We start from the raw sequence: 25,468 nt of genomic DNA on the forward strand, positions 1-25,468 counted from the left end.
AAAGAATGTGGGCAACATACACAAAATTAATTCATAAAATTTCACGTCTGATAGAAGCCATCCAAGTAAAACCTGAGGAATAAAAACATTTTATCAGTGTATTCAGAATCGAACACAAGTTTCCTTCACAGGTCAATTAACTATATATAGAAATCATTTGGGTTTTATATTTGCAATTAAATTTGAACTGAGATTACAATATCATATAAAGATTTTACATTAATTATTCTTAAGCATACTAAGTTGAAATATACAGGTTTGACTTTAGATTTATGGCAAACAGTTTCAAATGCAATACGGACATCCTTAGGTTTACCTGTCCTTCACGTGTGAGATTAGCAATTCTGGGCTGTGTTACATACAACCACTCTCCTATGCAGATGGCAAAACTGATATGCCACAAAGACCCAGCCTGTACAGTCAGGCCAAGGAGGACTCAAGTTGTGTCACCCTTTAAGTTTTGGCATTCTTGACCACAACCATGCACCTGTGAACTTTTAAATAGAAAGACATCCCTATATTACAGGTACCTAGGCCAACCCAGTCACACCTGCAGTTGATTTCGACTTTGTAGTCAGGAGTGGGACAGCATCCCCTGTGTGACTCTGGGGAATGAGTGTCCTTCATTCTAATACTCTGACTTCTAGAACATTCCTAAGTGCCTGTTTGAAAAGTTTAGTTTTGTTTGCATGTTAGAGGACTCCGCCAGCGAGTTCCCAGGGCAGGAAATCGACAGTTTAGGTGGAAAGGTGGAAAAGACAAAACCCTTCACATCCTTGCGGAAGGAGTCTGGCCTGAATGAGTGACGTTCCTTGCGGTCCCTGACCCACCATTTCCTTAGTGCAGCATCCTGTGTCCTCAGGGCCACTTACTCAGGCCATGCCACATGAGCTGACCCTCCCCCTAGTGTCTTTCGTCTTTTCCTGTCTGCTCTTTAGCATGGAAAGAAGGGCTCACTAGTGCACACCGTCCTTCAGTTAAATCCCATCTCTCCCCCTCTCCCTTCAATGCCAGATCAGCCCAGGCCAGGGCTGAGCCCTCCCTTCTCTGCTGGCAGAGCCTCTGGACCATGGGGGAGGGCGGGCTGCTGACCCGAGAGCCGAGGAAAGGTGGGGCTGCCTTCCTCCTGGCCTTCAGCTTCCTGTGCTCGCCAGTGCGGGAGGAAAAGGAGGGTGTGTGAAGCCTCACTCAGCCTAGGAGAGCCTCCCCCTGCAAAGAGACAGTGTAAATTACAGACAAACACCAATGCAAACAAAAATACACACAGCCGCCGGTCCAGGGCAGCTGCAGGGCACCCTGTGTTTATAAATTGGCCAATTGTGTGACATTAGGAACCAACTATTAATTTTAGCAATGTGTGTGTGTGTGCGTGTATGACAATGTTTGTATTTGTGTGTGTGTGTGTGTCTGTGAATGTGTGTGCCTGTTGTGTGCATAAGTGTATGCGTGTCCATGAATGTGTGCGCATGCATGTGTATGTGTGAAGGTGTGCGTGTGCTTCCACAGACCGTAGTGACGGCTTTCTGCCTTGGAGCCGTGGTTTGCTGTCTCCCCGCAGCTCATGTCTGCCCTCTGTACCCGCAGCTGGCTCTCAGCCTTGCCTAGCTGGTGCCTCTGTTTATTCTGGGGGGCGGTTGGCACATGAAAGTGGGACTCAGTTTTACTGGTAAAGTGCTTAGTTGCCTTATGATTATTTTTGTTTCCAAGGCTATTTATTTTTTATACATGAAAGGCCACTTGCCAGCCCCAGACGTCACTTTTTTCTCCTCAGATTCAGCCAACTTCAGACTCTGAAGAAGGCTTTTGAAATGTTTGTAATTATTATATTTTTTTCCACAGAAAAAGGGAAGAGTGTGTGTGTGTGTGTGTGTGTGTGTGTGTGTTCGTTCCAGACCTCCCCAGATGAAGGGCAAACACTGTTAGCATTTTGGCCTACTTCCCTATTTGGGCACTTCTTTATTAGGTCTCCCAGGCTGGCCTGAAACTTGCCAAGTAGCCAAGGATAACACTGAATCTGATCTTCCTGGCTCTGCTCTGAGTGCTGGGATCGAAGGCATGCACCACCAACCACACCCGGTTTATGGGTTTCCAGGGATTGAACCCAGGACTACCTGTCTACTGTGCTGGCGGCGACTACTTCTTCTTCTTCTTCTTCTTCTTCTTCTTCTTCTTCTTCTTCTTCTTCTTCTTCTCCTTCTCCTTCTCCTTCTCCTTCTCCTTCTCCTTCTCCTCCTCCTCCTCCTTCTCCTCCTCCTCTTCCTCCTTCTCCTCCTCCTCCTTCTCCTCCTCCTCATCCTCTTCCTCCTTCTCCTCCTCCTCTTCTTCCCCTTCCTCCTCCCTCTCCTTCTCTCCTCCTCTTCTTCTTTGTCTTCCTCCTCCTCTTCTTCCTTCTGTTCTCTTCTCCTCTTCCCCCTCTTCCCTATCCCCTCCTCCCCCTCCTCCCCTCCTCCTCTCCCTCCTCCTGTGTTTGTATTTGGTAGGGCAGTAGCGTGTCTTCCCTGGCTTTTCTTTTCCTTTAGAAACTCTCCCATGAGCTATGTTGCACATCAAAGGATATGATGGTCCCTAGTCTCACGGTCCCCCCTCATCCCCCAATCCTTGAAATGGTTTTCCAATTTTCCATTTTGTTTTTTAAGATTTATTTATTTTATATATGCAAGTACACTGTAGCTGTCTTCAGACACGCCAGAAGAAGGCATCAGATCCTATTACAGATGGTTGTGAGCCACCATGTGGTTGCTGGGATTTGAGTTCTGGAAGAGCAGTCGGTGCTCTTAACCGCTGAGCCATCTCTCCAGCCCAGGTTCTCCAGTGAACTCTTTCATTGGACTTTCCGAGTTTCTGAAGTAACTCTTTGGTCACCGCTAGGTAGGAGTTCTCTAGTTGCCAAGTAAAACATCATCACCACTCCGATTACCACACACTTACCTGAGTGCTTCTTTGGCAAAGTAACCCGGCCTCCCCAGCCTCCCCGGCCTCCACTGCTCAGCGTGTTCTCCATCAGAGTGTGAAGGTGTGAGGCCGTGCCTGGGCTGTAACTGGGATGAGATTGACCAGCCGGAGCTCCCCAACTCAAGTTGGGATGGCTACCTCAGCTTGAGAGACTGTGGAAGGCAGGCTTTTAGAAAGAAGAGCGACAGACAGAATAGGACTGAGGGATGCTCCTTCTTAGTGTGGGATGGAGATGTCCCTGTTCTGAGCCTTTGCTGTAGGCGGTGCCAGAGTCCTCTCAGGCAGTGAGTGGGCAAGGGCTAGGCCACTAGGCTGGGTTCACTGAGCAGGGCTGCGCTAGGCGCTCCTGTATCTCTCTCTGTGAACAGTTCTCCTGTCATCCCACCCTCCGGGTCCGGCCAGGGGAGTCTACACCTCCGGATCCTTCCCACATTCTCCTCCCAGCTGCCACCAAGCGGGCAGGAGGCAGGAAGAGGATTCCCCTAAAGGGCCCCCAGGAGCCCCCTCTGCAGGGCGCCTGCTCGTCTTGCTTGTGCAGTCTGACCCTGTTGGCAAGGAGGAGGAGATGATTCACAGAGCTGCAGAGCCAGGTTTGGAGACACTGAGGCCCTGCGGCGTGCAGGCGTCCTTCGTGGCCCTCGTTCTGTGGACGGCGGTGCCCGTCTGAGATATGGGCCATCAAGGGGGCAGGCTCCTTCACTGTGTCTTGCTCTTGGCTGAAGGAGTCAGTATTATTTGAGCCATGCCTTTTAAGGGCTGGGAACCAGCTTATCAGAAGAGCCATCTTGGGGGCGGTGCAGGGATATATTCTGACAAGGGATGGGCACTAGTGATATAAACAGTTTAACCTAAACCTCCTTGTGGGCTTCCCAGACTGTCGTATCTGGGTATAAGCAAGCAGTCAGTCTAGGACACTTACTGGTATGCCATGTCTTAGGATCCGCTAGGCCCCGGGCTCACATTTCGGTGCTGTGGACCTGGGTGTATAGGATCAAGCAAGTGCTAAGAATGCTTAGGTTAGCGCGTTAGCGAGGCTACAGAGGGGAGGAATCGACCGAGCTCTGTAGATCCGAGCCCTGGTGGAACTCAGTGGACACCATCCATTGGCATTTATAGTTTTGTTACCTGAAAACTCGGCGTCTAAGTCGGAATGAACCTCCTTTTATATGGTGGCAACTTATATTTGTCACAGGAAAAGGAAAGACAACACAGTCCTTTCCCACAGACCTGTTTTCAGATGAGTCCCCCTGGGTACCGTGTGTATGCAGTGCCTGCAGAGGCCAGAAGAGGGCGTCAGAGACACCCCCTCCACCCCCGAACTGGAGTTACCGGTGGTTGTGAGCCCTCATGTGGATGGGTGGGAATAGAACCTAGGTCTTCTGCAAGAGAAGCCACTTAAGCACTCAACTGCCTCTCTAGCCCCCAGTTTCTGACCCCCCTGCCTTCCCCTAGCTGAGGACTGAATCCAGGGTCCTGAGCTTGCTAGACAACCGCTCTACCACTGAGCTAAATCCGCAACCCCCCAATTTCTGATTTTTTGTGTGTCTTTAAATTAGGCGTCACCTGGCAAAGTTGCCATGAGTTGAGTTTTGTTTACCCATCTCTGCCCTTGACTGACTTTTAGATCCTGCGGGTGGCTCCACCACCTGCAGGGTTTCTCAGCTGCCCTCCCCCCCCCCCCCCCCCTCAGGCCCTAGCATTCCTTTCTGGCTGCTCTCCAAAAGCCTGTTTGATTTCCTTTCTCCGGAACCTGGCCTGACCACAGCGTTTTCAAAAGTTTCATGGAGGCTGTGGTGGTATGAGATCTTACCTCCAGACTCTGGCCCTGTGGAACCTTCCAGTGTCCCTGGGCAGACCTGAGGTGGGGGAGGGAGAAGGCCCCTGAGCCCTGATAGTATTTGCCCCTAGCTGATGGTGTGTGACCACAGGATGTCTCCAGGGTCTTCCTCCAGACTGTGCCAGTGAGATGCTTGATCTGCTGGGATCTGGGACAGCAGTCTTTGCCTTTTTTTTTTCCTTTTTTTGGGGGGGTGGTGGTGGGGGCTCTCACTTCCTTCCTGGCTTCCAGGCATTTTCTTAGCTTTATTTTTCTCAGTTAATTTTTCTACTCTCCAGCAAACTTAGCTTGTAGTGCTTGATTAGTTAGGGGAGCGTTACAGGCTGCTAGAATTGAGTGTTCGGTGATGCGGGGGCACAGAGGCCACAGTTCAGGGCCGTCTAATCAAGAGACGGAGGCCTTGAGTTGATGGTCTTATAAAAACGTCTGGCTCTGCGGCAGCCTGTGCTGGCCTCTGCCCAAGCGCCAGCTCACCTGCCACCTCAGCCTTTTGCTAGTTGCCCGGGCAGATTAGCCACATTTATGTGGGCGTGGCCTCTCTTACTTCGTTCACGCCCCTTCCCTCCCCCCCCTCAAAAAAAGAAAACCAAGTTAAACCAGCTATGAATTGTGTCACCACGCAGAAATGAATAGCATTGTAATTGACTCCCTTTGAAACTGCTTCAATCTGCGATGTCTAAGACCGAGTGTAGTCTGGTGTACTTTAGGGTCGGGACCTCAGACGGGACACTCCTGGAGAGACGGGGCCACCTCCAACTTTGTTTTCTGGCTCCAAACAACCAAGTGGCCTTTTGCCGATTGGCACACGACCCGGTTTTTAAACCACAGCCATATAGGGTAGTGGTGGAGTGGTGACTGGGCTTTAAGGGGTGAGCTCATGGAAGGCTCAGATGAAGCTCTTTCAGTGTGTATCCCAGCTGCAGTTAATCTTATTAACGTGTTAGGCCTGGGTCTGCTTTCACAGCCTGGGGGTGCCAGGGTATTTACGGGGCATACTTTGAAGGGCTCTTGGTTTTTGGTGCAGATGGATAGCAGAAGCACGTAAAACATTGCATCTGATACTGTGAAGCTCTCGTACGCCTTTGCAGATTTAGTAGGGTTTGAGGATTGAACGAGAACGTCACACTAGTTGATAAGACACGCTAGAGGCCGGAGAGATCGCAAACGCAGACTTGACTGGGCTGCTAGGGCCTGTCTCCTGCTCAGCGCCCAGCTAGTTTGAACACAGCATTCTGCCAGTAGAAGTTTTAAAGACAGTAGGGTGCCTGGGGAGCCTTAGAAGGCACCATGGGTGCTGAGCCTGGCTGTGTGTGGTGCAGGCCGCACCTGTGGCCGCCGTGGTGGGTGGGGATGGATGGCTTCCTATGTGGGCCGGGCCATGCGCGGAGGAGCAGGGAAGTTGGCTTGCAGGCTGCTGGGGACCACCAGGTGGCACTGGGAAAGGGTGGTGACAGGCAGGGCCTGTGTTGATGTTCTGAGCACACTGTGTGTAAGAGGAGATGGCCACAGACCCCAGCCTCAGACAGCAGCTGCCCTATTTTTATCATCCATTTAACTTTCATTTGTTTGATTGTTTTCTGTTTTGTTTTTGTTTTTATTATTTTTCGAGACAGGGTTTCTCTGTGTAGCCCTGGCTGTCCTGGAACTCACTCTGTAGACCAGGCTGGCCTTGAACTCAGAAATCCGCCTGCCTCTGCCTCCCAAGTGCTGGGATTAAAGGCGTGCGCCACCACTGCCCAGCTGTTCCCCCCCCCCACTCCCCCAAAACCCCATGATTTCTGTGTGTAGCCCTGGTTGTCCTGGAACTTGATCTGTAGAACAGACTGTCTTGGCAAGGCAGAACAGATCAAGAGATCTGCCCGCTTCTGCTTCCCAAGTGATAGAATTTAAGGCCTGCACCACCTCCCTGCATTAATTTTTTTTTCTTTTTTACTGAATAGCCCAAAAAACCCACCTCTGGTATCCTCTGATGTCATTTTGATTGTTAATCAGTAGCCTCAGGGACAAAGGATGCCTCAAATTAACAAGCTTGACTGATGTATATTGGGTCACTAGTACCACCACGCCCTACACCCCTCCCAGAATACAGACGAAGTGACCAGTTACTAAGACACTAAAGCTGTAACACTCCGCCATCAGACTGAAGGCTTCGAATGGAAACTGGAAGCTGGCTCCATGATAAAGGGGGAAAACCTGCTCCTGCTTAATGCGATTATTGGGTCACAATTAACCACCGCCATGTTCACGGCATTGCTAAACGCCTCTTCTTTGCTGGGTGCTTTTACTGATTCCTTAACTGCAGGACTTTCCAGAGCTGGTAGCCATTCTAAAGGCCACTTGGCATTTTTTTTAAGGTTTATTTATATATTATATGTAAGTACATTGTAGCTGTCTTCACAGAAGAGGGCGTCAGATCTCGTTACTGATGGTTGTGAGCCACCATGTGGTTGCTGGGAATTGAACTCAGGACCTTCCGAAGAGCAGACGGTGCTCTTAACCGCTGAGCCATCTCTCCAGCCGCCACCGGGCATCTTTATTGGGATGATGTGGGGGGCCATGAATGAAGTACAAGAGTGTGTGTGTCCTGTCTATCGAAGGACTGACCACCACTCTTTAGGGAGACACGGGTCCCTCGACCTCTCTGGCACCCACACTTCCATCTCCTTCAGTTCTCTGTTTGCTTTTCTGCCTGAGGCAGTGTTGGCTCATCTGTTGCTACAGGGATGACTGAGTGGGGGTTGACCAGGAGAGCGCATGCTCAGTATCTCATGGCTACATAGGGTTGCCTGCCTACCAGTTGAATTCAGGCAAGATAGACTCCCTAATCCTCACAGGACTGGAAAGGGAGTTCTCTCTCTGAAGCTTGCCAGCTACAAGAGTCTCCCTCCATCTGGCGGGACAGCAATCCCAACAGCTGAGTGGCCAGCTCAAACCAACATGCCAGGACCACACAGCAAGGGAAACACAGATTCTCTCTGGACTGGCACCTGAGGCTCTGCATGCAGGAGTGCACTTTAGAGGTCACAGGCCCACCCTGCGCATCCCGGGAGGGAGGGAGCTGCAGATTGGAGTCTTGCGCTCAGTACAGTTCTGTGTGCCCCAGCAGGTGTTTGCAGGTTAGCATCCTGTTACATTGTTTCCTAGCACATTGTTCTTTCTCTTGGTGCTTTTTGTCTCTCCACGGTTATTGGCAAGAGCAGGTTGTTTTCTAGATTTGTGTGGTTCAGTGGAGCAATTAAAAGATGTTTGCAATTAGTTTCCTCCTTTCACACTTGGAAGCCTCATGTAACTCCTGCCTGCAGTAGGCTCGGACACCCCATGCTCCTGGAAAGGCTGCTGGGTGGCCATGGTACTGATGGAAAAGTTGACCCTTGAAAAGACTTGTAGTGTCTGCCTCCTTCAGTATCCTAGCGGGAGAGTTAGACAGGCAGCCGAGGTAAACACAGATGTGTCCTCTCCAGCCCTCCTTACATTCACAGGGGTTAGGCAAGACTGGCTGGGGGTCCTCAGGGCCCTCTTAGGACCTTGCAGCTTTGACTTTGTCTGACAGCCCCGTCGGCATTCAGCCCATCCTGGGGTCTCCATTGTGGACCTAAGAGACTTCTCACCAAAGCTGCCTACTGCTTGTTATACTTTAGAACTCAGGTGAGGAGTGTGTAAATGCATGTTTTCAATCAGCCTTGGAGTCAGTCTTGTGAGGCTTGCCTATAACCCCAGTACTAGATGTGGAGGCAGGAGGGACACCTTGGGCTACATACGTAACAACTCTACAGCCAGCCTGGATTCAGGAGATCCTATCTCAAGACCAAAGAAAACCTCCCCATTCCCTAGGAAAACAATAATCTTTTGCTTGTTTGGAGACAGGGTTTCTCTGTTCTCTAGGTACCTCTGTAGACTAGGCTGGCCTCGAACTTACAGAGAATCAGTCCACCTGCCTCCACCCTGTTCCCCCATCCCCCACCCCCACCCTCCGTGCACCACCACTGGGGGGGGATGGGGGGGACGACAAGGACTTTTTGCTTTGTTTTGTTTTGTTTTTTGAGACAGGGTTTCTCTGTATAGCCCTGGTTGTCCTGAAACTCACTCTGTAGACCAGGCTGGTCTTGAACTCAGAAATCCACCTGCCTCTGCCTCCCAAGTGCCAGCCTTTTTTTTTTTTTAAAGCACATCAGCCCTGTCTTTACTTGCTCTGCACCCTATGAACTTGTTTCTTTTTTCAAGGGTGGGGGGTTGAGGCAGGGTCTCTCTTTATGTAGACCCGGCTGGCCTTGAACTCTCACAGATCTGCCTGGCGCCACTGCCTTGTGAACCCACTTCAGGACTGCAGCAGAAGGAGCCCCTCTCTGCAGAGAATGATCCTCTCTAGCTTGGATCCCTGTGTTGTTACTTTTCTTGTGGCTACAACCAGATATGCATGGCCAAAGCAATTTAGGGGAGAAAGGGTGTGTCTCCCACCCCCCAACGCCCCCAAGTTCAAGCGACTGTCATGCTGGAGTCACCAGGGCTGTGATGCTCACCGGAAGCTGAGGAAGGGGAAGGGCTTAGCTGCCTTATCTCCGACCCCTTTTACCTCAGACCAGGCCCTCCAGTCGGTGGGACTGGGCTGCCCACATTTGGGGGGGGTCTCTGTTAATCCACTGCAGGTGCCAACATGCACACAGCGTGCCTCAGGAATGCGCTGTGTGTCTCAACCCAACCAAGCCGACATGTGAAATTAACCACCAGGGTCCCACCGTACACTGTGTTCCTCCCTCCCTGGAAGCAGGCCTGGCAGGAATGATCATCACAGTCAGTGCCTGGATCCAGTTCACCTTAACTGGCCCTGAGTCCCATCTGCAGCCAGGGCCCCTGCTCCAGGAAATGGGCTGTTTTAGGATGGACAAGGCTAGATACTTTATTCTGCGTAATTCTGAGTCCGGAACTCGGTCTGTCTCTATGCAACTGGAATCCCAGACGTCAGTAGGCAGTAAGTAGCCTGTTTTCAGAGCTGGAGGAGAGACGAAAAGCGGGAATTTATGGTTTCAGTCTAGGCTGGACAGAAAGCACTTGTAGGACTGGTCAGGTTACCCTTGACTAATGCAGGCTAGACCCAGATCCGTTGGGTGTCAGAGAGCCTGGAGGAGGGTGGGGATGCCCCACCCACTGTCCTTCTGTCCTTCCTCTCTCCTTGGACAGTCTGGTTTTTTGTTTTGTTTTTTAACTTCCTCTAGCTGCAGGGGAAGATCTGTAGCTTGCTTCTCTTTCTTTCCCTTTTTGAACTTTAATATTTGTGGGTGTGGCACACTCGTGAATGGGCAGGTGTTTGGAGGGTGGGGGCCTCTCTCGTGTGGATTTTGGGACAGGGTCTCTGTTGGTTGCCGCTGCATATTGCAGACTAACTGTCCTACAGTGTTCAGGGACCATCCTGACTCTGTCTCCATCTCGTTACAGGAGATTGCAGGTGTGAACTGCTGTGCCCAACTTCTCTGGGGATTCAAACTTGGGTCTTCACACTTGCATGCTTACCCACCGACCCACCGAGCCATTTCTAAAGACCCTCATGCTATAGTACCCGAGACCCTGGGTGTCTCACACAGTGCTCTACCCATGACCTATATCCCTAGTCCTGTCTTATTATCTTTGTTCGCAAGTGAAGCAATCAGCTGGTATGGGTGGGTGGGGCCCAGGGAGTAAAGCAGGCTTCACCAGGCTGTCAGCCAGGAGGGGCAGGAAGGCAGGGATCACAACTGCCTTTCACAGCTTGAAAACCGGCTTGGCACCAGCGGACACCAATAAATAATTGTTGGATGATGGCTGGTATGGTGTCCTCTCGGTTTATAAAGTAGGTATTGTTTTTACACATTTCACAGAGATGAGAAAGCCAAGGCTCAGAGAGGTCCCGTGACTTGCCTTTGGTCACAGCTAGAAGGTGGCAGAGCCGTGATTTCAGACCTAAGTATGTGTGACCCACAATTCAGATTTCTTTACTAAGCTAAATTGGAGGTAGTGATGGGGGCGTATTCATCTCAACCTTGAAGCATCTCAACCTTGAAGCCTCTTGTATTTGCTCTTTATGGTTTGAACTTTTGGGGTTTTTGATTGTTTGTGGTTTTGTTTTGTTTTGTTTTGTTTTTCAAGATGAGGTTTTTCTGTGTAGCCCTGGCTGTCCTGTAAGTCCCAGGCTGACCCCAAACCCACAGGTCCACCTGCCTCATTCTGTGTCAAACAGCCCAGCTGTTTGAGTCTTGTTGTTCAGTGGTTTTTTGTTGTTGTTGTTGTTTCTGATATAGCTTCAGAGTTAACCAGAAAGTCTAAGTGATTCTCAGACTCTCCTCTCAGACTTGTAGGGGATCAGTCTATCCCTGGAAAGCCCATGAGAAAAAATGTGCCTTGGACTCAGGTCTCTGTGTCTGTGAGGTAGGCGGGTGTGTCTTCTGAGAAAGTTCACTTGTGAGAAGACGAGAGTACCTGGAGGTGGGGCCCCGCCCTGGAGGGGAGTCTGACCCACATGATGCTCCTTGGGCACAGGGGCTGAAGTGCCAGGGATGGGGTCAGAGAATTTTGCATGACTGAGCTCTCCTTGTGGCCTCAGACAAAAATGACTTGTAACCTGCCTGGCCGATGCTCCGGGGTGTGGCGCCAGCCCCTCCCTGACTGCCAAGGGCAATAACCATGCTTAAGTCACCGGCAGGCCCTCCCTCCCCGTCCTGCCACAGAGAGAATCCTGTTTATCGTCTGTGGTGCCACTGCTTCACCCTGCTCTGAGCTTTGCCGGTTTCCTTCCCACCCCTCTGCCCCTCCCCAGGCGCCTCGGGAATGTGCGTGTATTTGGAGGGTTCTTTCCCGGGCTGGCAGACAGAGGAGTCTTGGAAAGGCTTAAACAACCCAGAAGTCTTCCAAGGTGCAGTCCTTCTCCAGTTTGGGCCCTTTCTGATGTTAGTGTCATCTCCAACCCGCCCCGCCCCGCCCCGCCCCGCCCCATCTGTGCTCGCTGTGCCAGGCTACCCAGAGAACAGGCACCTTGAGGTGACAGCTGCAGGGAGTCCCCATGTCTCCTACCCCACCCTCCTGGAACCCAAGCCCGCATGATTGGTGCATGAATAGATACCCTTCCCCTACCCCACCCCCACCAGCTTATCTTTTTTAAAAAGCCAGGATTTTTTAAAATCCTAGGATTTACTGTCCGGTTGATCTTTGAATAACAAAGTGCTCAATCCTGGAGTCCCTAGGGCCCAGAGCGAGCGCCAACCCTTCCACTCTTCCGTCGTAGGTTTAGTCTCTGAAAAGTAAAGATAACTGTCTGGAGTCGCTCCTCCTCTGTGCTCAGGCGTGGGTTATCCTGGGGTCATGGTGCCTTTGATCTTTCCCATAGGGCCTGTGGGCTTCTGGTCTGAGGCGCCTAAGCCCTGGTGCTTGTCTTTGTTGTCCGGCACTCCCTCGCCCCCTTCAACCCCTTCCTCAGGATTCTCACCCGAGGGGAGCCCCAATACACATGTCGTGCCGATGTGTGCAGTTAGTGGTCTGGGGCCCTATGGCATCCTTGGTCCCTAACCCGGAGCCTGGGCCCTTCCTTGGTCTTAAGAGAAAACAACCATCAGATCAGATCAGATCTTTGCAGACGGGCGCTGCAAAGATCCTGAGGTCGGGAGCTCTCCAGATGTCACTTAGCAGGAAATGAGCAAACGAAGAGGGCCGAGCAAGCCCCGAGGCCCCGGGGTGGACTAAAGAACGTCAGGAACGGAGCCCGGTCTTGCCAGAATGCTTGCCCAGGAGCCACTCTGTATTCGGGATGGCATTCCTCTGGCGGGTTCCACAGTGACCATTTGCGACTGGTATGTGTGTGCCATTGCCACCCGTAGAATAATTGCCTGGCCGGAGAATGCCCACCCAGCCAGGAGCCTGGAGCAGGCGGACCTTCATACGTTCTTTCCCCAATCTGTTCCTTGAGTTTGAACCCGACTGTACACACGCTGTTTGCATTTCCCAATGCTTGTCTACACCAGAGCCTTGGAGACCCGCTTAGTTTAGTGGAAAGGACCTAGGGTCTGAATTGAGTTAGAACTTGTTCTGGTAACTAGTGGGGACTTCTCAGAAGGGCTGATGGACTCTGCAGACCTCTCCGGTTTCCTGTCTGTACCACGGAGAGACTAGCTAGCTCTTTTTTTTGAGGAAGTAGTAGCTGAAATGCCCATGTGGAGAGTCTTACAGGCTGCCAGAGCTGAGTTGCTGAGCATTGGCGGGCTGTGGAATGAGGTTCGACTCAGCAGCTAAGTCTCTTCTGGCGAGTTAACTCACTCGCTAGAACTCAGTTCTGTATGGTGGACACTGGGGTAATTACGCCAGCTTTGCGGGCTGTTAGGTAATGACGTGACCCAATCCGGTGTCTGGTGTCCTTGATTCACCAGACACTAGGGTTAGGTACCGTGGTTACATGGCTGCACCTGGTGGGTTAGGTACCATGGTTACATGGCTGCACCTGGTGGGTTAGGTACCGTGGTTACATGGCTGCACCTGGCAGGTTAGGTACCATGGTTACATGGCTGCACCTGGCGGGTTAGGTACCGTGGTTACATGGCTGCACCTGGCGGGTTACGTACCGTGGTTACATGGCTGCACCTGGCGGGTTAGGTACCATGGTTACATGGCTGCACCTGGTGGGTTAGGTACTGTGGTTACATGGCTGTACCTGGCAGGTTAGGCACCGTGGTTACATGGCTGTACCTGGCGGGTTAGGTACTGTGGTTACATGGCTACACCGTGGCTAAGTTAGGGTTCCATTGCTGGCATGAGCCACTATGACCAAAAGCAGCTTGGGGAGGAAAAGGGTTTACATTTTCCTAGACTGTGTAGCGCATCATCTAGAGGAGTCAGCCTGTCAGAGCTCCAGGCAGGAACTGATGGCGGAGGCCATCGAGGTCAGCCACTTACTGGCTTGCCTGGCTTGCTTTTGTATAGCGCCCAAGACCACCAGTGCCTGTGTGGCTCCGCCCACAGTGGGCTGGGTCCTCCCACATCAATCATCCAATCAAGAAAAAGTGCCATGGGCTCACTTGTTCAATGGGGGGGAGCATTTTCTCACTTGAAGTTTCTTCTACCTTTTGTCAAGTTGCACATATATGCACTGATTGAGGTCTTTAGATCATAGATTATTACTGAATTCTAAAGGATCAGGAGAGAAATTAACTAATTTAATCAGTAAGTATTTCCCCTTTCATGTTATGGGGAAAGAAAGGCCAAAAAGTATAGGGTTGGGACAAGTGGGCAGGGTGGCGGGGTAGAGGGAGCCTGGTCACTTCCATCTTGGCACAGAGACTATTTGGAAGGTAAATATACCCTCTGGTAGTTGTGCACAGTCAGTGGTTGGTGATTACTGCCAGTAACTTAGTATTCATTCCCTACTTTCTGCTAATGCATACTATAAAGATGTAGAGACTGTGACATTAATAAAATGTGCTTCAGAGAGGCTTTGGGTGTGCTAGGCAAAGTGGCTCACAACCTTAATCTCAGCACTCGGGAAGCAGGGGCAGGCAGGTCTCTGTTAGTAGTTCTAGGCCAACCTAGTTTATAGAGCAAGTTCCAGGCCAGCCAGGGCCACGTAATGAGACCCTGTCTCAAAAGCAAACATGCAAATAAACAAACAACCCTTAGAGGTAGGAATGCCCAGTAGCAGGTACTCTTCAGAACTCTATTTTTACAGAAGGAATTTAGCAAAGACAGATTTGAGAGATAATAGTTAATGAGGTGCTGTTTCTCGTGCTGGTGGAGTGACTTCATTCCGCTACCCCTAGGAAGACAGGTATGAAGAAGGAGGTGTGCTTGGCAGACAGACCCTCTGTGCTGGGTGATAAACTAGAGTTGCCTGTGTCTGGGGGAGAATTGCGCCTGGCTGCTCTTCTGTGGAACACAGATGAATCCTGGTTTATCTGCACGTTCTCCCTCCCCCTCCCCCCACCCGTGGTTGTTCATGCATGATCGTGGTTTGTTTCTTTTCTAGGATGTGGAGAAAGAGAAAGAAACACACAATTACCTCAGCAAAGAGGAAATCAAAGAGAAAGTTCATAAATACAATTCAGCCGTCACAGACAAGCTGAAGATGACCTTGGCAAGTATTCCTTCCTGGTTTGCCTGGCTCTCACAGGAAGACGATAGGGACAAGGCTGGGCCAGGGTGTGTGTGTGTGTGTGTGTGTGTGTGTGTGTGTGTGTAAGTACAGGCTGGCAGGTTTGACCCCCGAGACTCATGAAGAGGGCAGATGTGGTGATAGGGGCCTTCAGGACTGGTAGCCTGGAATACCCAAGAGCAGCACCAGCCACCGCCATGGCAAGAACAGAGTGAGGGACCCCGCCCTGACCAGGTGGGAGGTGGGGGTGCCTGACCCGCTGGGCATGCTGGGCACTAATGAGTGTCTACAAGTGTGTAGCAGAAGTGTCATCTGCTATGTGCCCCTTGCCACCGGGAATAAAGCCAGCCTGTTTTCCTAGTGTCAACTCATTGCAGACTTGGGTGTCTCGGGGCCCTCACCGTGACCTTCCTTCTTGTGGAAGGTTGGTATTGAGCTCCGAGCTGAGATATATTCCAGGCTTCGAGGCAGGTCTGGTCTGGCAGGCGAGTGCCACTCAGGACCGTGTCTTCTTCAGTGGGTGCTGATCCATCGTAGGAGGCTTCGGAAGCGCGAACCTCAGAGCTAGTGCTCCAGGGCCAGCGTGTTCCCAGGCGGGGCTTTCCTCCGCTGCATCTGCCCTGCAGATCTTGTGTCAGTCCCCCACTGAGGTAGCCCCTCTCTGCACTCTTTGGTGAAACTGTTTGAGAGACAAAAATGGGTAAAAGCTGTTCGCCTTCCCGTGTGGCTTAGATCCCTTCCCGCTCAGTGCGACCTTTCTTCATTCTTCAGAATTCAAACGGGATCTACACTGGCTTCATTAAGGTGCAGATGGAACTCTGCAAACCCGCCCAGGCCCCTCCCAGCCCCAGCAGCAGCGGCTGTATGAACACGCTCCACATCAGCAGCACCAACACCGTGGGCGAAGTGATCGAGGCCCTGCTCAGGAAGTTTCTGGTGACCGAGAGTCCCACCAAGTTTGCGCTTTATAAGCGTTGTCACAGGGAGGACCAAGGTACGTGGCCACACTTCAAATGAAACTGGCCCTTCTGTTCCTGTCTCTCTCATTAGCAGGAGGCCAGTTGATAGAGCCGTGTCTGACTGTCCGTCAGAGGCCAGGGACGGACTGTGGAAGCCACGCTCTGATGGCAGATCTTCACGATTGCTGGCTCTTTGTATTTTTGAATTGAAATTTCAAAAGTGTTAGGTCTGAGGGGCTTTGAGGCATCTGCATGCAGCAGGCATGTGCGGAGGATTTGGTGGTGTGACACACACAGGGACAGGTTTGGTGAGGGTGTGGTAGCAATGATTGCAATGGCCTTCAGCACACCAAAGAACACTTAGGTAGTTGAAGTTTTCAGTAATGCTTTTACATTTGAAGGTCATGTGTACATGCTAAGACTCACTAGGCCAAGAGGCACATGTACAACTCACATATAAAACCAAGTGAGTGTTGACCTTTGGTCTACCTGAACTTACACGCATGCCCAGTGGTAGAACAGACATTAGATTACCTCATGAAATGGGATGGGATCTCCCAGAGGGGGTTTGAATGCAAGCTGGTGTCTCTGATCCGTGCTACTTAAGTTTTCTCTGGGAAAAGCCCAAAGCAGCCATAGAAGACAATGTACTGACTTTGACAAGATAGTAATGTCCTTTAGCTGCACGGGGTGACACACTGCTTTTTCCAAGAGTATACATTTGTTGAACACAGGTTCTTCGAGCAGGTCAGAAGCCACAGGCTCGGCAGCCTGGCGGGGGAGGGGCAGCCACCAGGAAACTATAATGCCGTTGCCTCTGAAGTGCCAGGGACACAAGGAAGGCCTGATGACATTTTTAGCTTGCCAACAACTTTGCCAGCACAGGTGGACGTCAGCCACACAGTCTACAATGGCAGTGTCCAGCTGAACTGCGCCCCCATGGGTGACAAATCTTTGGATGTGAGAGTGCACTGTGTGCTGTCGCCTGCTGGCTGTCAGCCCTTAGTCTGCAAAGGCGGTTGCCCCTGGAGCTTTGAGATCATGTTGTTTGGTTGAGATGTTTTCATAGTTTGTAAAGGGGCTACGGTCCCTCCCCTACCCCAAAGTGTCCCCTCTTTCTGAAAGGAGGGATGGAATCCCCATAGCATGCTTGATGCAAATTCCTACTTTATCTTATTTGTGGAGTTTATTTCTTCCTCTTCACGTCCTGGTGTTCACTGGGCAGTCTGTGCCCTGTGAGCCTGTGGTGTTAGTGTGATAGAATGGTGATCTAGAGCGGGGGGGTGGGGGGGGGGGTGGGTGGGAAGTACCTGTTACTGTGGCGTGTCCCGATTGTGTGCGCACACGTGCCTGTGTGTGTGATGCGGCCACACGCCACACTGGAGTCCCCTGTAACGCGCCGTTTGTCTCCCTTCCCAGTGTATGCCTGCAAGCTGTCGGACCGGGAACACCCGCTGTACCTGCGTCTGGTCGCAGGGCCCAGAACAGACACGCTTAGTTTTGTTCTTCGGGAACACGAAATTGGAGAGGTGAGTGAGGGACCGTCCACGGTGGCATCAGATGGCACAGGGATAGATTGGGGTCTCCCAGGAGAATGTATGGGGGTGTCTGTTGAAAACGATTTCAGGCTGCCTTGTACATCATCTGTCGCAGGCCAGCGATCCTGGAGACGTGTGAGGTGTCCCGTGGAACAGTCCACGACACTGAGAACAGGCTCGCCGGCCCAGTCAGGGGCCCTGGGCTGTGGATAGACAGGGACATAGCATGATCAGAGCTTCTGATGACCCCAGCCTTCCACTCAGAAGGTCTAGAAAGCTGACTAACGCTTCCTTAAAACTAGTTATTCTTCTCATTTGTGTGTGTGTGTGTGTGTGTGTGTGTGTGTATTTTGCAGGCATGTGTACCACAGCAGGTCAACCTTCCACATCTCAGTGGGTCACAGGGAAGAACTTGGGTCACTGGGTTTTTTACATAGCAATTTCCTTGATGTTTACTGATTTTAAAAGGGGGAAAAACCTTTTGTTTTTAAAATTGTTTTATTGTTTTGTGCGGCTGTGTGGCTGGTGCACTTGCCGAGTCATAGGTCATACGTGTGGAGCTAGGGAGCAACCCGCAGACTCTCCTCTCTTGTGGGTCCCAGAGGTGAAGCTCAAGTTGTCAGGTTTGGCAAGGCGAGCTGTTAACTCCTGGGGCATCTCGCTGCTCTCTCCAGTGTGTGTGTGTGTGTGTGTGTGTGTGTGTGTGTGTCTGTCTGTCTGTCTGTCTGTCTTGTGAGTGTGTGCCTGCTGTAGGGAGGGGTGCTGTTAGTGGAGAGAACTCAGTGTGTGTGTGTATGTGTGTGTGTGTGTCTGTCTGTCTGTCTTGTGGGTTTGTGCCTGCTGTAGGGAGGGGTGCTGTTAGTGGAGAGAACTCAGTGTGTGTGTGTGTCTGTCTGTCTGTCTGTCTGTCTGTCTTGTGGGTTTGTGCCTGCTGTAGGGAGGGGTACTGTTAGTGGAGAGAACTCAGTGTGTGTCTTTGTGTGTGTGTGTCTGTCTGTCTGTCTGTCTGTCTTGTGGGTTTGTGCCTGCTGTAGGGAGGAGTACTGTTAGTGGAGAGAACTCAGTGTGTGTCTGTGTGTGTGTGTGTGTGTGTGTGTCTGTCTTGTGGGTCTGTGCCTGCTGTAGGGAGGGGTGCTGTTAGTGGAGAGAACTCAGGTTCCAGGAACTGGACTCCAGGTAGCGGCTCATCTGGCTGCTGTGGGGGGCAGGCGTAGGTGAGCGAGACGCTAACTAAGCAAGGTGTTTTATCCTCACAGTCTCGCTTGTGAGCGGGGCTTCCCTGTGGCTCAGAGAGACCTGCTAATAATAATAATAATGATAATAATAATAATAATAATAATCAACCTAGCCTTGGGTGGAAAGGGAGGGCAAAGGTCCCGGAAGCCTCCTCAGGAAGGTTGGGTGTGAGCTGAGGCCGGGCAGGAGATTGGGAGGCCAAGCCAAGCGAGGACCGTGCACCCCTGAGGGCGGGCGGGGCTGGAAGGCAGCGCATTTCTCATGTTCAGGAGGTACCAGCTGTGAAGCATGTTGGGGAGGGCTGAGGTCAGAGGGAGCCGGAGAGAGCAAGAAGGCGGGGAAGGAGCTGTGCAGGGCGGGGAGCGGGTGAGGAGAGCTGGCGCAGCAGCCTTGGAGAAAGCAGCTCCATTTGGCTGTAGGGGGTACAGGGGGTACGGGGGGCTGTAGGGGGTACAGGGGATGCAGGGGGGCTACAGGGGATGCAGGGGATGTAGGGGGTGCAGGGAATGTAGGGAGCTATAGGGGGTACAGGGGACTGTAGGAGAGCTGTAGGGGTGTGGGGGGCTGTAGGGGGTACGGGGGTTGTAGGTGGTAGGGGGGTTGTAGGTAGGCTGCAGAACAGTGTGGAGTTGAGGAGTCTGAGAGGGAGGCAAGACTGATGTCTGCAGCCACAGATGTGGGAGCTGATTCTCTGTGGGGTTGGACTGGGGGGTGAGGGCAGCCCTACCTCAGTCTTCTGCGGGGCTTGGTGTCAAACTAGCGCTCAGGAGGCCGAGGCAGGAAGATCATGAGTTCAAGACTAGACTCTGCAACACAGCAAAGCCTTGTCCTGGCGGTGGGAGGACGCCGACGTGCGCCTGTCCTGCCTGGCTTGTCCCTGGATTTGTCATGGCGTATTCCTCTCTGTCCCCCAACAGTGGGAAGCCTTCAGCCTCCCGGAGCTGCACAACTTCTTGCGCATCCTGGACAAGGAGGAAGACGAGCAGCTGCAGAGCCTGAAGCGGCGCTACACGGCCTACAGGCAGAAGCTGGAGGAGGCGCTGGGCGAGGTGTGGAAGCCCGGCTAGGGCGGAGGGCTGCTCCTGCCTGGAAGGCACAGCTCGGGACGCTGAGAGAGTGCCTGATTGCCTCTCTTCTCGGAGAGCTGTCCTCCTGCCCCCCACGCCGGGTCTTCCTCTTTTCTCTGTAGACACAGTTCTCAAAGCCTGGTCTCACGCAGCACCCGCGCCTCACGGATTGGCACAAGGGACTCTGCAAGCTTGTTCTGGCCTGGCATGGCGATGTTACCTCTTGCAAGCTGTGAGCCTGCGGTGGCCGCCGGGGCGTCCTGGAGTGCTTGGGAGCCTGGACTCTGGGTTGGCGCCCCTGTCCCTGTCGTCTTCTAGCTACTTTAGTGGTGTGAGTTTGGTCAGTGTCAGGATGCAAAGATGAGCTTTACTGAGCAGACTCTGAAGTACTCGTCCTACGGTGAAACTACCTGCTTGTTTTTGTTCTGTTAGAGCAGTTTACCTACATGAACTGAAGGACACAGGAATTTGGGAACTCTGGGGGATTGGGAAAAGATTTTGGAGGAGTTTTGTAAAAGAAAGAAAAGAGCAAGTCGGGAAGGTAGAGGAGGGTGAGGGCCCAGGGCCTGGGGAGGTGGCGTGGATCTAAGTCAGTGTTAGAGGAGAAAGGTGTATGCGTCTGGAAAGGAGCTAAAGGCGTTCAGGTCGATGCGGAGCTCAGTTAGGATTGCTTGGTTTGCTAGTGGTAAAATGTGGGTCACGGCCAAAGGGCCAGGCGCTGAGCCCCACGGAGGGACCCCCAAATGACAGCCAGCCTCAGAGGATTCTACCTTAACCAAATTGTAGGTAGGCGGGCCCTGACGTGGGCGTCCGTCCGAGACCTGCTGGCTAGAGCCGGTGGCCTGGGGTTTAGCTTCCCTGTGCAGGCCGGGCCTGAGCATGTGCTGACTCCTGTTAATATATGCTCCCCTCCCCCACAGAGGTTGCTCACAGAGTTAAGAAGGAGTTTGGGTAAGGGCAGCTGCTTCCCCTCAGCTGTTAGCTAGAAATGTAGCGAGGCCCGGGCTTGCAGCACACTTTGTGACAATCACCCTTCCCATTTACTGCCCTTCCTTTTCCATGCCCACCCCCTTTGCCCACCCCCTCCCCAAGCCCCAGTCATTCTCCAAAGTTGTTCTTACAAAGCAAAAAACAGGTATGTCGATGAAAGGCCGGGTCCTACCGCATCCTTGCCTCTTCAGAGACTTAACTAAGGGCCCCAAGGAAGGAAAAAGTCCACACCCAGCCGACCGCTCGACAGGCGTTCATTAGGGAACTAGGTTAACACAGGCGCGCATGTTCCTTCCAACCAAAGAGACACAAGTGCAATAGCCAGGCTCGGTGGCCTCCCTCTGCGCAGCCGCTCGCAAACCGGAGAGCGGAGGGAACGTGTTCCGTGCTTCCAGAGGGGCCTCACGGTCGGTCTGTCTGTCTCTAGTCTAGATAGATCTTGTTGTTTATGAATTCCCAAGGAATTGTTAACACGTGACACCCGGTGGAATCTTTTGGAAATTCCAAGGTGCTCCAGCCTTTCTATGAACCGTGCCTTTGATGGAGGAGAATCTGTCCCTCCGCGATGGCTCTCCTGACGTGTCAGAGAATGTCGTCGCCCCGTGGGAGGCAGATCCAAGTGCGGGCTGTGCCACGCAAGCTCCCGAGACAATCAGATCTTCTAAGCTGTTAGGAAGAGTTGGGGAGGGGATGTAGAGCTAGCTATAAAATATGAATGGCATCTTGTTCAACTTTGCATGTGATTTCTTTCTCGCGTCAGTGAGGGTTAGTGACATGGTCATCCGACACACCGCCTTTGTTGTTCAGGGAACACCTTCCTGGTTCCTGGCCTGGCTTTCCCATCCAGACCTCGACTTGGGCTTGTGTGCCACCGCCGTCGCAGGCCACCTGGTCTTGGGATGACTCCTCCCGCCCGCCGTGCGGCTGCTTAGCGTTTGTGAAGCATTAGTTTCTCAGATTAAGACACTGTTAGAACCTGCAGTGGCCGCTGATGGGTGTCTGTGAATTTTTTTTTTTTTTTTTACTTGAAGTAGACTGTGTGAAGCACACCCTCCTCTGTCTTCCTCCAAACCTCGCTGGATGGCCTGTGCGCCACGCCTGGAAATGTCACTGTACTGAAGCTCCGCCAGGCCGCGGCTCCGAAGACTGACCTTCCCTCTCCAAACACTGGCAGCAGCAGCAGCAGCAGCAGCAGCAGCAGGGTTTTTATTTTTAAGCATAAAGGAAGAAAAAGCACCCCAGAGGCCAAAGAGCTTTTTTTTAAAAAAAAAAAAAAAAAAACGTTGTTCAGATCCTTCGGTAAAACAAAACTAAGCCTTGCTGTGACACTGTTTTCTCTTCAGAATGTGATGGTACAGGAGCGGTGGTGTTAGATGAAGGGCGGCCACAGGGAAGCTTTTTAAATCTGAAGTTAAAAGCTATATTTATAATGTTGAGGACTTTAAGTTTTATTTTTATAGGGCAGATTTTTTTTTCTCCCCTGAAATTGTGTCTGGAATGGCAAAATTGTTTCTATTATTAAAAATTGAAGTTGTTAGTTGATAAATTTGTATGTCTTTATTTATGATAACATGCTAATACATGTGTAATTACACATGTGTAATAACATGTGTGTGTGTGTGTGTGTGTGTGTGAATGCATATTTTTAAAAAGAATTTATTATATGTACACTGTAGCTGTCTTCAGACACTCCAGAAGAGGGCGACAGATCTCATTATGGATGGTTGTGAGCCACCATGTGGTTACTGGGATTTGAACTCAGGACCTTCAAAAAAGCAGTCAGTGCTCTTAACCGCTGAGCCATTCTCCAGCCCTGTGAATGTATATTTTAGTCACAGTTTTGTAACAAGCTTTCTTTACTTTCTTTTCTTGTTTTATTGTTTTTTGTTTTTTGGAGAACATACCATGATTCAATAATGTTTAAAAGGGTATGGTTTTGTTTTTGTTTTTGTTTTTTTCTGGAGAAGGGGCACACGCTTTTCCAAACGTCATTTTTCTTTGTTATTCCTGCACATTAAAATTGTTTTCTTTGCGAAGACAAATGTTTGCCTTGGGAAACTGTGGAGAGCCACGCAGACACCAAAGAGCTGTCCGGATGCTCTTGTTCAGACCACCAGCAGGAAGCAGGTGGGCCTCAGAGGCCCCGTCCACCCCCCCCATTCCCCCACCCCTCTACCCCCACCCCCCAACCCCCACCCCCCCTACCCCGCCATTCCTGACTTGCCAGGGTTTACCTGCAGTAAGTCTAAGCCACTTCAACAGCAGGGCAGGCTTGCTTTTAGATTCCTGCAGCTGGTTTTACAAATGGATGGAGAGGCTTGTTGGGATGTGAAGGCAACATTGTCCCTCTTGTTCTGTCTCCAAGGCTGCATAACGTGTTCTCTCTGTCATGCTGCCCCCTAGAGGCCCTGTTGAAACGAGGCCCAGGCCATGGGAGGACAATTAATTTTATTTATTTATTTATTTGGATTTGTTTTTTTCGAGATGGGGTTTCTCTGTGTAGCCCTGGCTGTTCTGGAACTCACACTGTAGACCAGGCTGGCCTCGAACTCAGAAATCCACCTGCCTCTGCCTCCCAGAGTGCTGGGATTACAGGCGTGCGCCACCACCGCCCGACTCAGTTAATTTTATTTTTTTATTTAATTTTATTTTTTTGCCATACTCTTTCTAAAGATTCTGGGTAGGCACCTCAACATGATTCCTGACTCCTCATTCCCTTCCCCAACACAAAGCACAGAAATAAGAATTTCTCCTCACTGCGGCAGGAAATAAAAATTTCTCCTCACTGAGGCAGGTCATGAAAGCAAATCTTCCCGTCTCTCCATCGTGGAGCTGTCCCTAAAGGAATCGTCATCTTGTGTGGCTGGAGAGATGGTTTGGAGGTTAAAAAGTGTTGACTGCTTTTTCAGAACTGGAAACGACCAGTTCCCAAGCATCTGCACCCGGGTGCTTGCAACCTTCTGCCTGTGACTCCATCTCTAGGGTGCTCTCGGGACTCTGAGGGCACCTGTACTCACATGCCACGCCCAAACACATGCACAGTATTAAAAATTAAAACGATTTAGAGAAAAGGAAATGCCCTCGGGTTGAGTTCCATACTGGCTGGTTTTGTGTGTCAATTTGACACAAGCTGGAGTTATCACAGAGAAAGGAACCCCCCCTTGAGAAAATGCCTCCCTGAGATCCAGCTGTAAGGCATTTTCTCAGTTAGTGATCAAGGAGGAAGGGCCCCTTGTGGGTGGTGACATCCCTGGACTGGTGTCTTGGGTTCTATAAGAAAGCAAGCTGAGCAAGCCAGGGGTAGCAAGACAGTAAGGAACATCCCTCCATGGCCTCTGTATCAGCTCCTGCTTCCTGACCTGCTTGAGTTCCAGTCCTGACTTCCTTTGGTGATGAACAGCAGTGTGGAAGTGTAAGCTGAATAAACCCTTTCCTCCCCAACTTGCTTCTTGGTCATGATGTCTGTGCAGGGATAGAAACCCTAAGACAAGTTCAATCTCCCTTACTATGTCAATAGTGATGTTAATACAACTAAAAGTGAATTACTGGACGTGTAGCATAAGGCTCCCTTCCTCTTAGCTGTAAGTAAGCTGGGCCGCGTAAAGAGGGAGAACAGCCTGGAGAGACCGCCCTGCTGGGCTTCCTCCCCGGCCACCCATTGCAGTGTGGCTGTTTATCGTTCACTGCTTTGCTTATGTAGTTGTTCGGCAGTGCTTCTCAACCGCCTCATCCCCCTGTTGCTACTTTGTTTCCAACACAAAAGAAATCTCAACTCAATCAGTAACAATACAACCTACAAGCCTACATTGGGCAGATCTCCCACTACACTACTCTATTCCCATCTCTATTATCCCATAGAACTTGCGGTTTCTCTAAGTCACCAGCTTCTCTCTCTGCAGCCCTCATAGCCCTCGTAGCTCCTCCCCCAAACTCTCAGCTCCTCCCCCTTCCCCTTTTCTCCTCCCCCAAACTCTCAGCTCCTCCCCTTTCCTCCTGCCCAATCATTGGCTCAAGCCTTTATTTGAAAAGTTAAAAGTGGGGAGAAGGTTCACAAGGCAACTCCTCATCTGCTGCCCCTCCCAGGAGTGGAATTAGCATCAGAACACAAGCCCAGGGCTCTCCACAACATCCCCCGCCCCATCTGCGTGTAGAGAGCTCCTTGGAGAACAGTGTTTCTTGCCCAGTGACTTTCTTCATCTGTATTTTTTGTAATAAACCTGAAACATACAGGTGGGTATTCCCCAGCCTTCTGAGAGCCGTTCCAGTACGATGAATCTGAGGAGGGGGAGGGGGACCAAGGGAACCCAGATTTATAGCCATGTAACCCCGGGCTTGGTTAGTATCAAGTGTGTAGTGAGTTTGGGGGACTGGCTGGGCCCTCAGCCGCAGATGAGACTTGAAGAAGCCATCTTGCGGGGTGTTTGCTGCAGGAGTCCTTGCTTGCTGGAGGGGAGCGCTCACATTTTCCAGGCTCACATGATGCATCAGTGTTGAGTTGTCTAACACACCAGAGGGACAGACTTCTGAGGGATTTTTGGTTTTGCTTTTATTTTTTTTTAAGTACACAAACACTGCATTGGGGTGCTGTTGGATGGTGCTAATTGGGTGTTTTGCTTTACTGAAAGGGGAAGCCTCTGGTACAACCTATGTCAGCGCGTCAACAAGGTGCTAACCGTGATCCAGGCCTCATGGCAAAAGGCTGACAGTATAGTAACAGATTTACAGACAGTGAATTAATTCTAATGCTACACTCATCTTCAGGCAGTGAATTAATGTGAATATTACACTCG

General features: G+C 51.2%; 1 protein-coding gene across 1 annotated transcript in view; it reads left to right on the forward strand.

Annotated features, from left to right (window-relative positions):
* Rassf3 (Ras association domain family member 3) overlaps positions 1 to 21,700 on the forward strand; it is a 68,305-nt gene extending 46,605 nt beyond the window's left edge. The window contains exons 2-5 of the mRNA XM_052165007.1: positions 14,763 to 14,870; positions 15,660 to 15,882; positions 17,267 to 17,376; positions 19,539 to 21,700. Coding sequence (XP_052020967.1) covers positions 14,763 to 14,870; positions 15,660 to 15,882; positions 17,267 to 17,376; positions 19,539 to 19,688 — 591 coding nt within the window. The 3' untranslated portion in view covers positions 19,689 to 21,700. The remainder of the gene's footprint in view (positions 1 to 14,762; positions 14,871 to 15,659; positions 15,883 to 17,266; positions 17,377 to 19,538) is intronic.
* Positions 21,701 to 25,468: the final 3,768 nt, after the last annotated feature.

This window comes from Apodemus sylvaticus, chromosome 20 (assembly GCF_947179515.1).
Source record: "Apodemus sylvaticus chromosome 20, mApoSyl1.1, whole genome shotgun sequence".
Lineage (NCBI taxonomy): Eukaryota > Metazoa > Chordata > Mammalia > Rodentia > Muridae > Apodemus > Apodemus sylvaticus.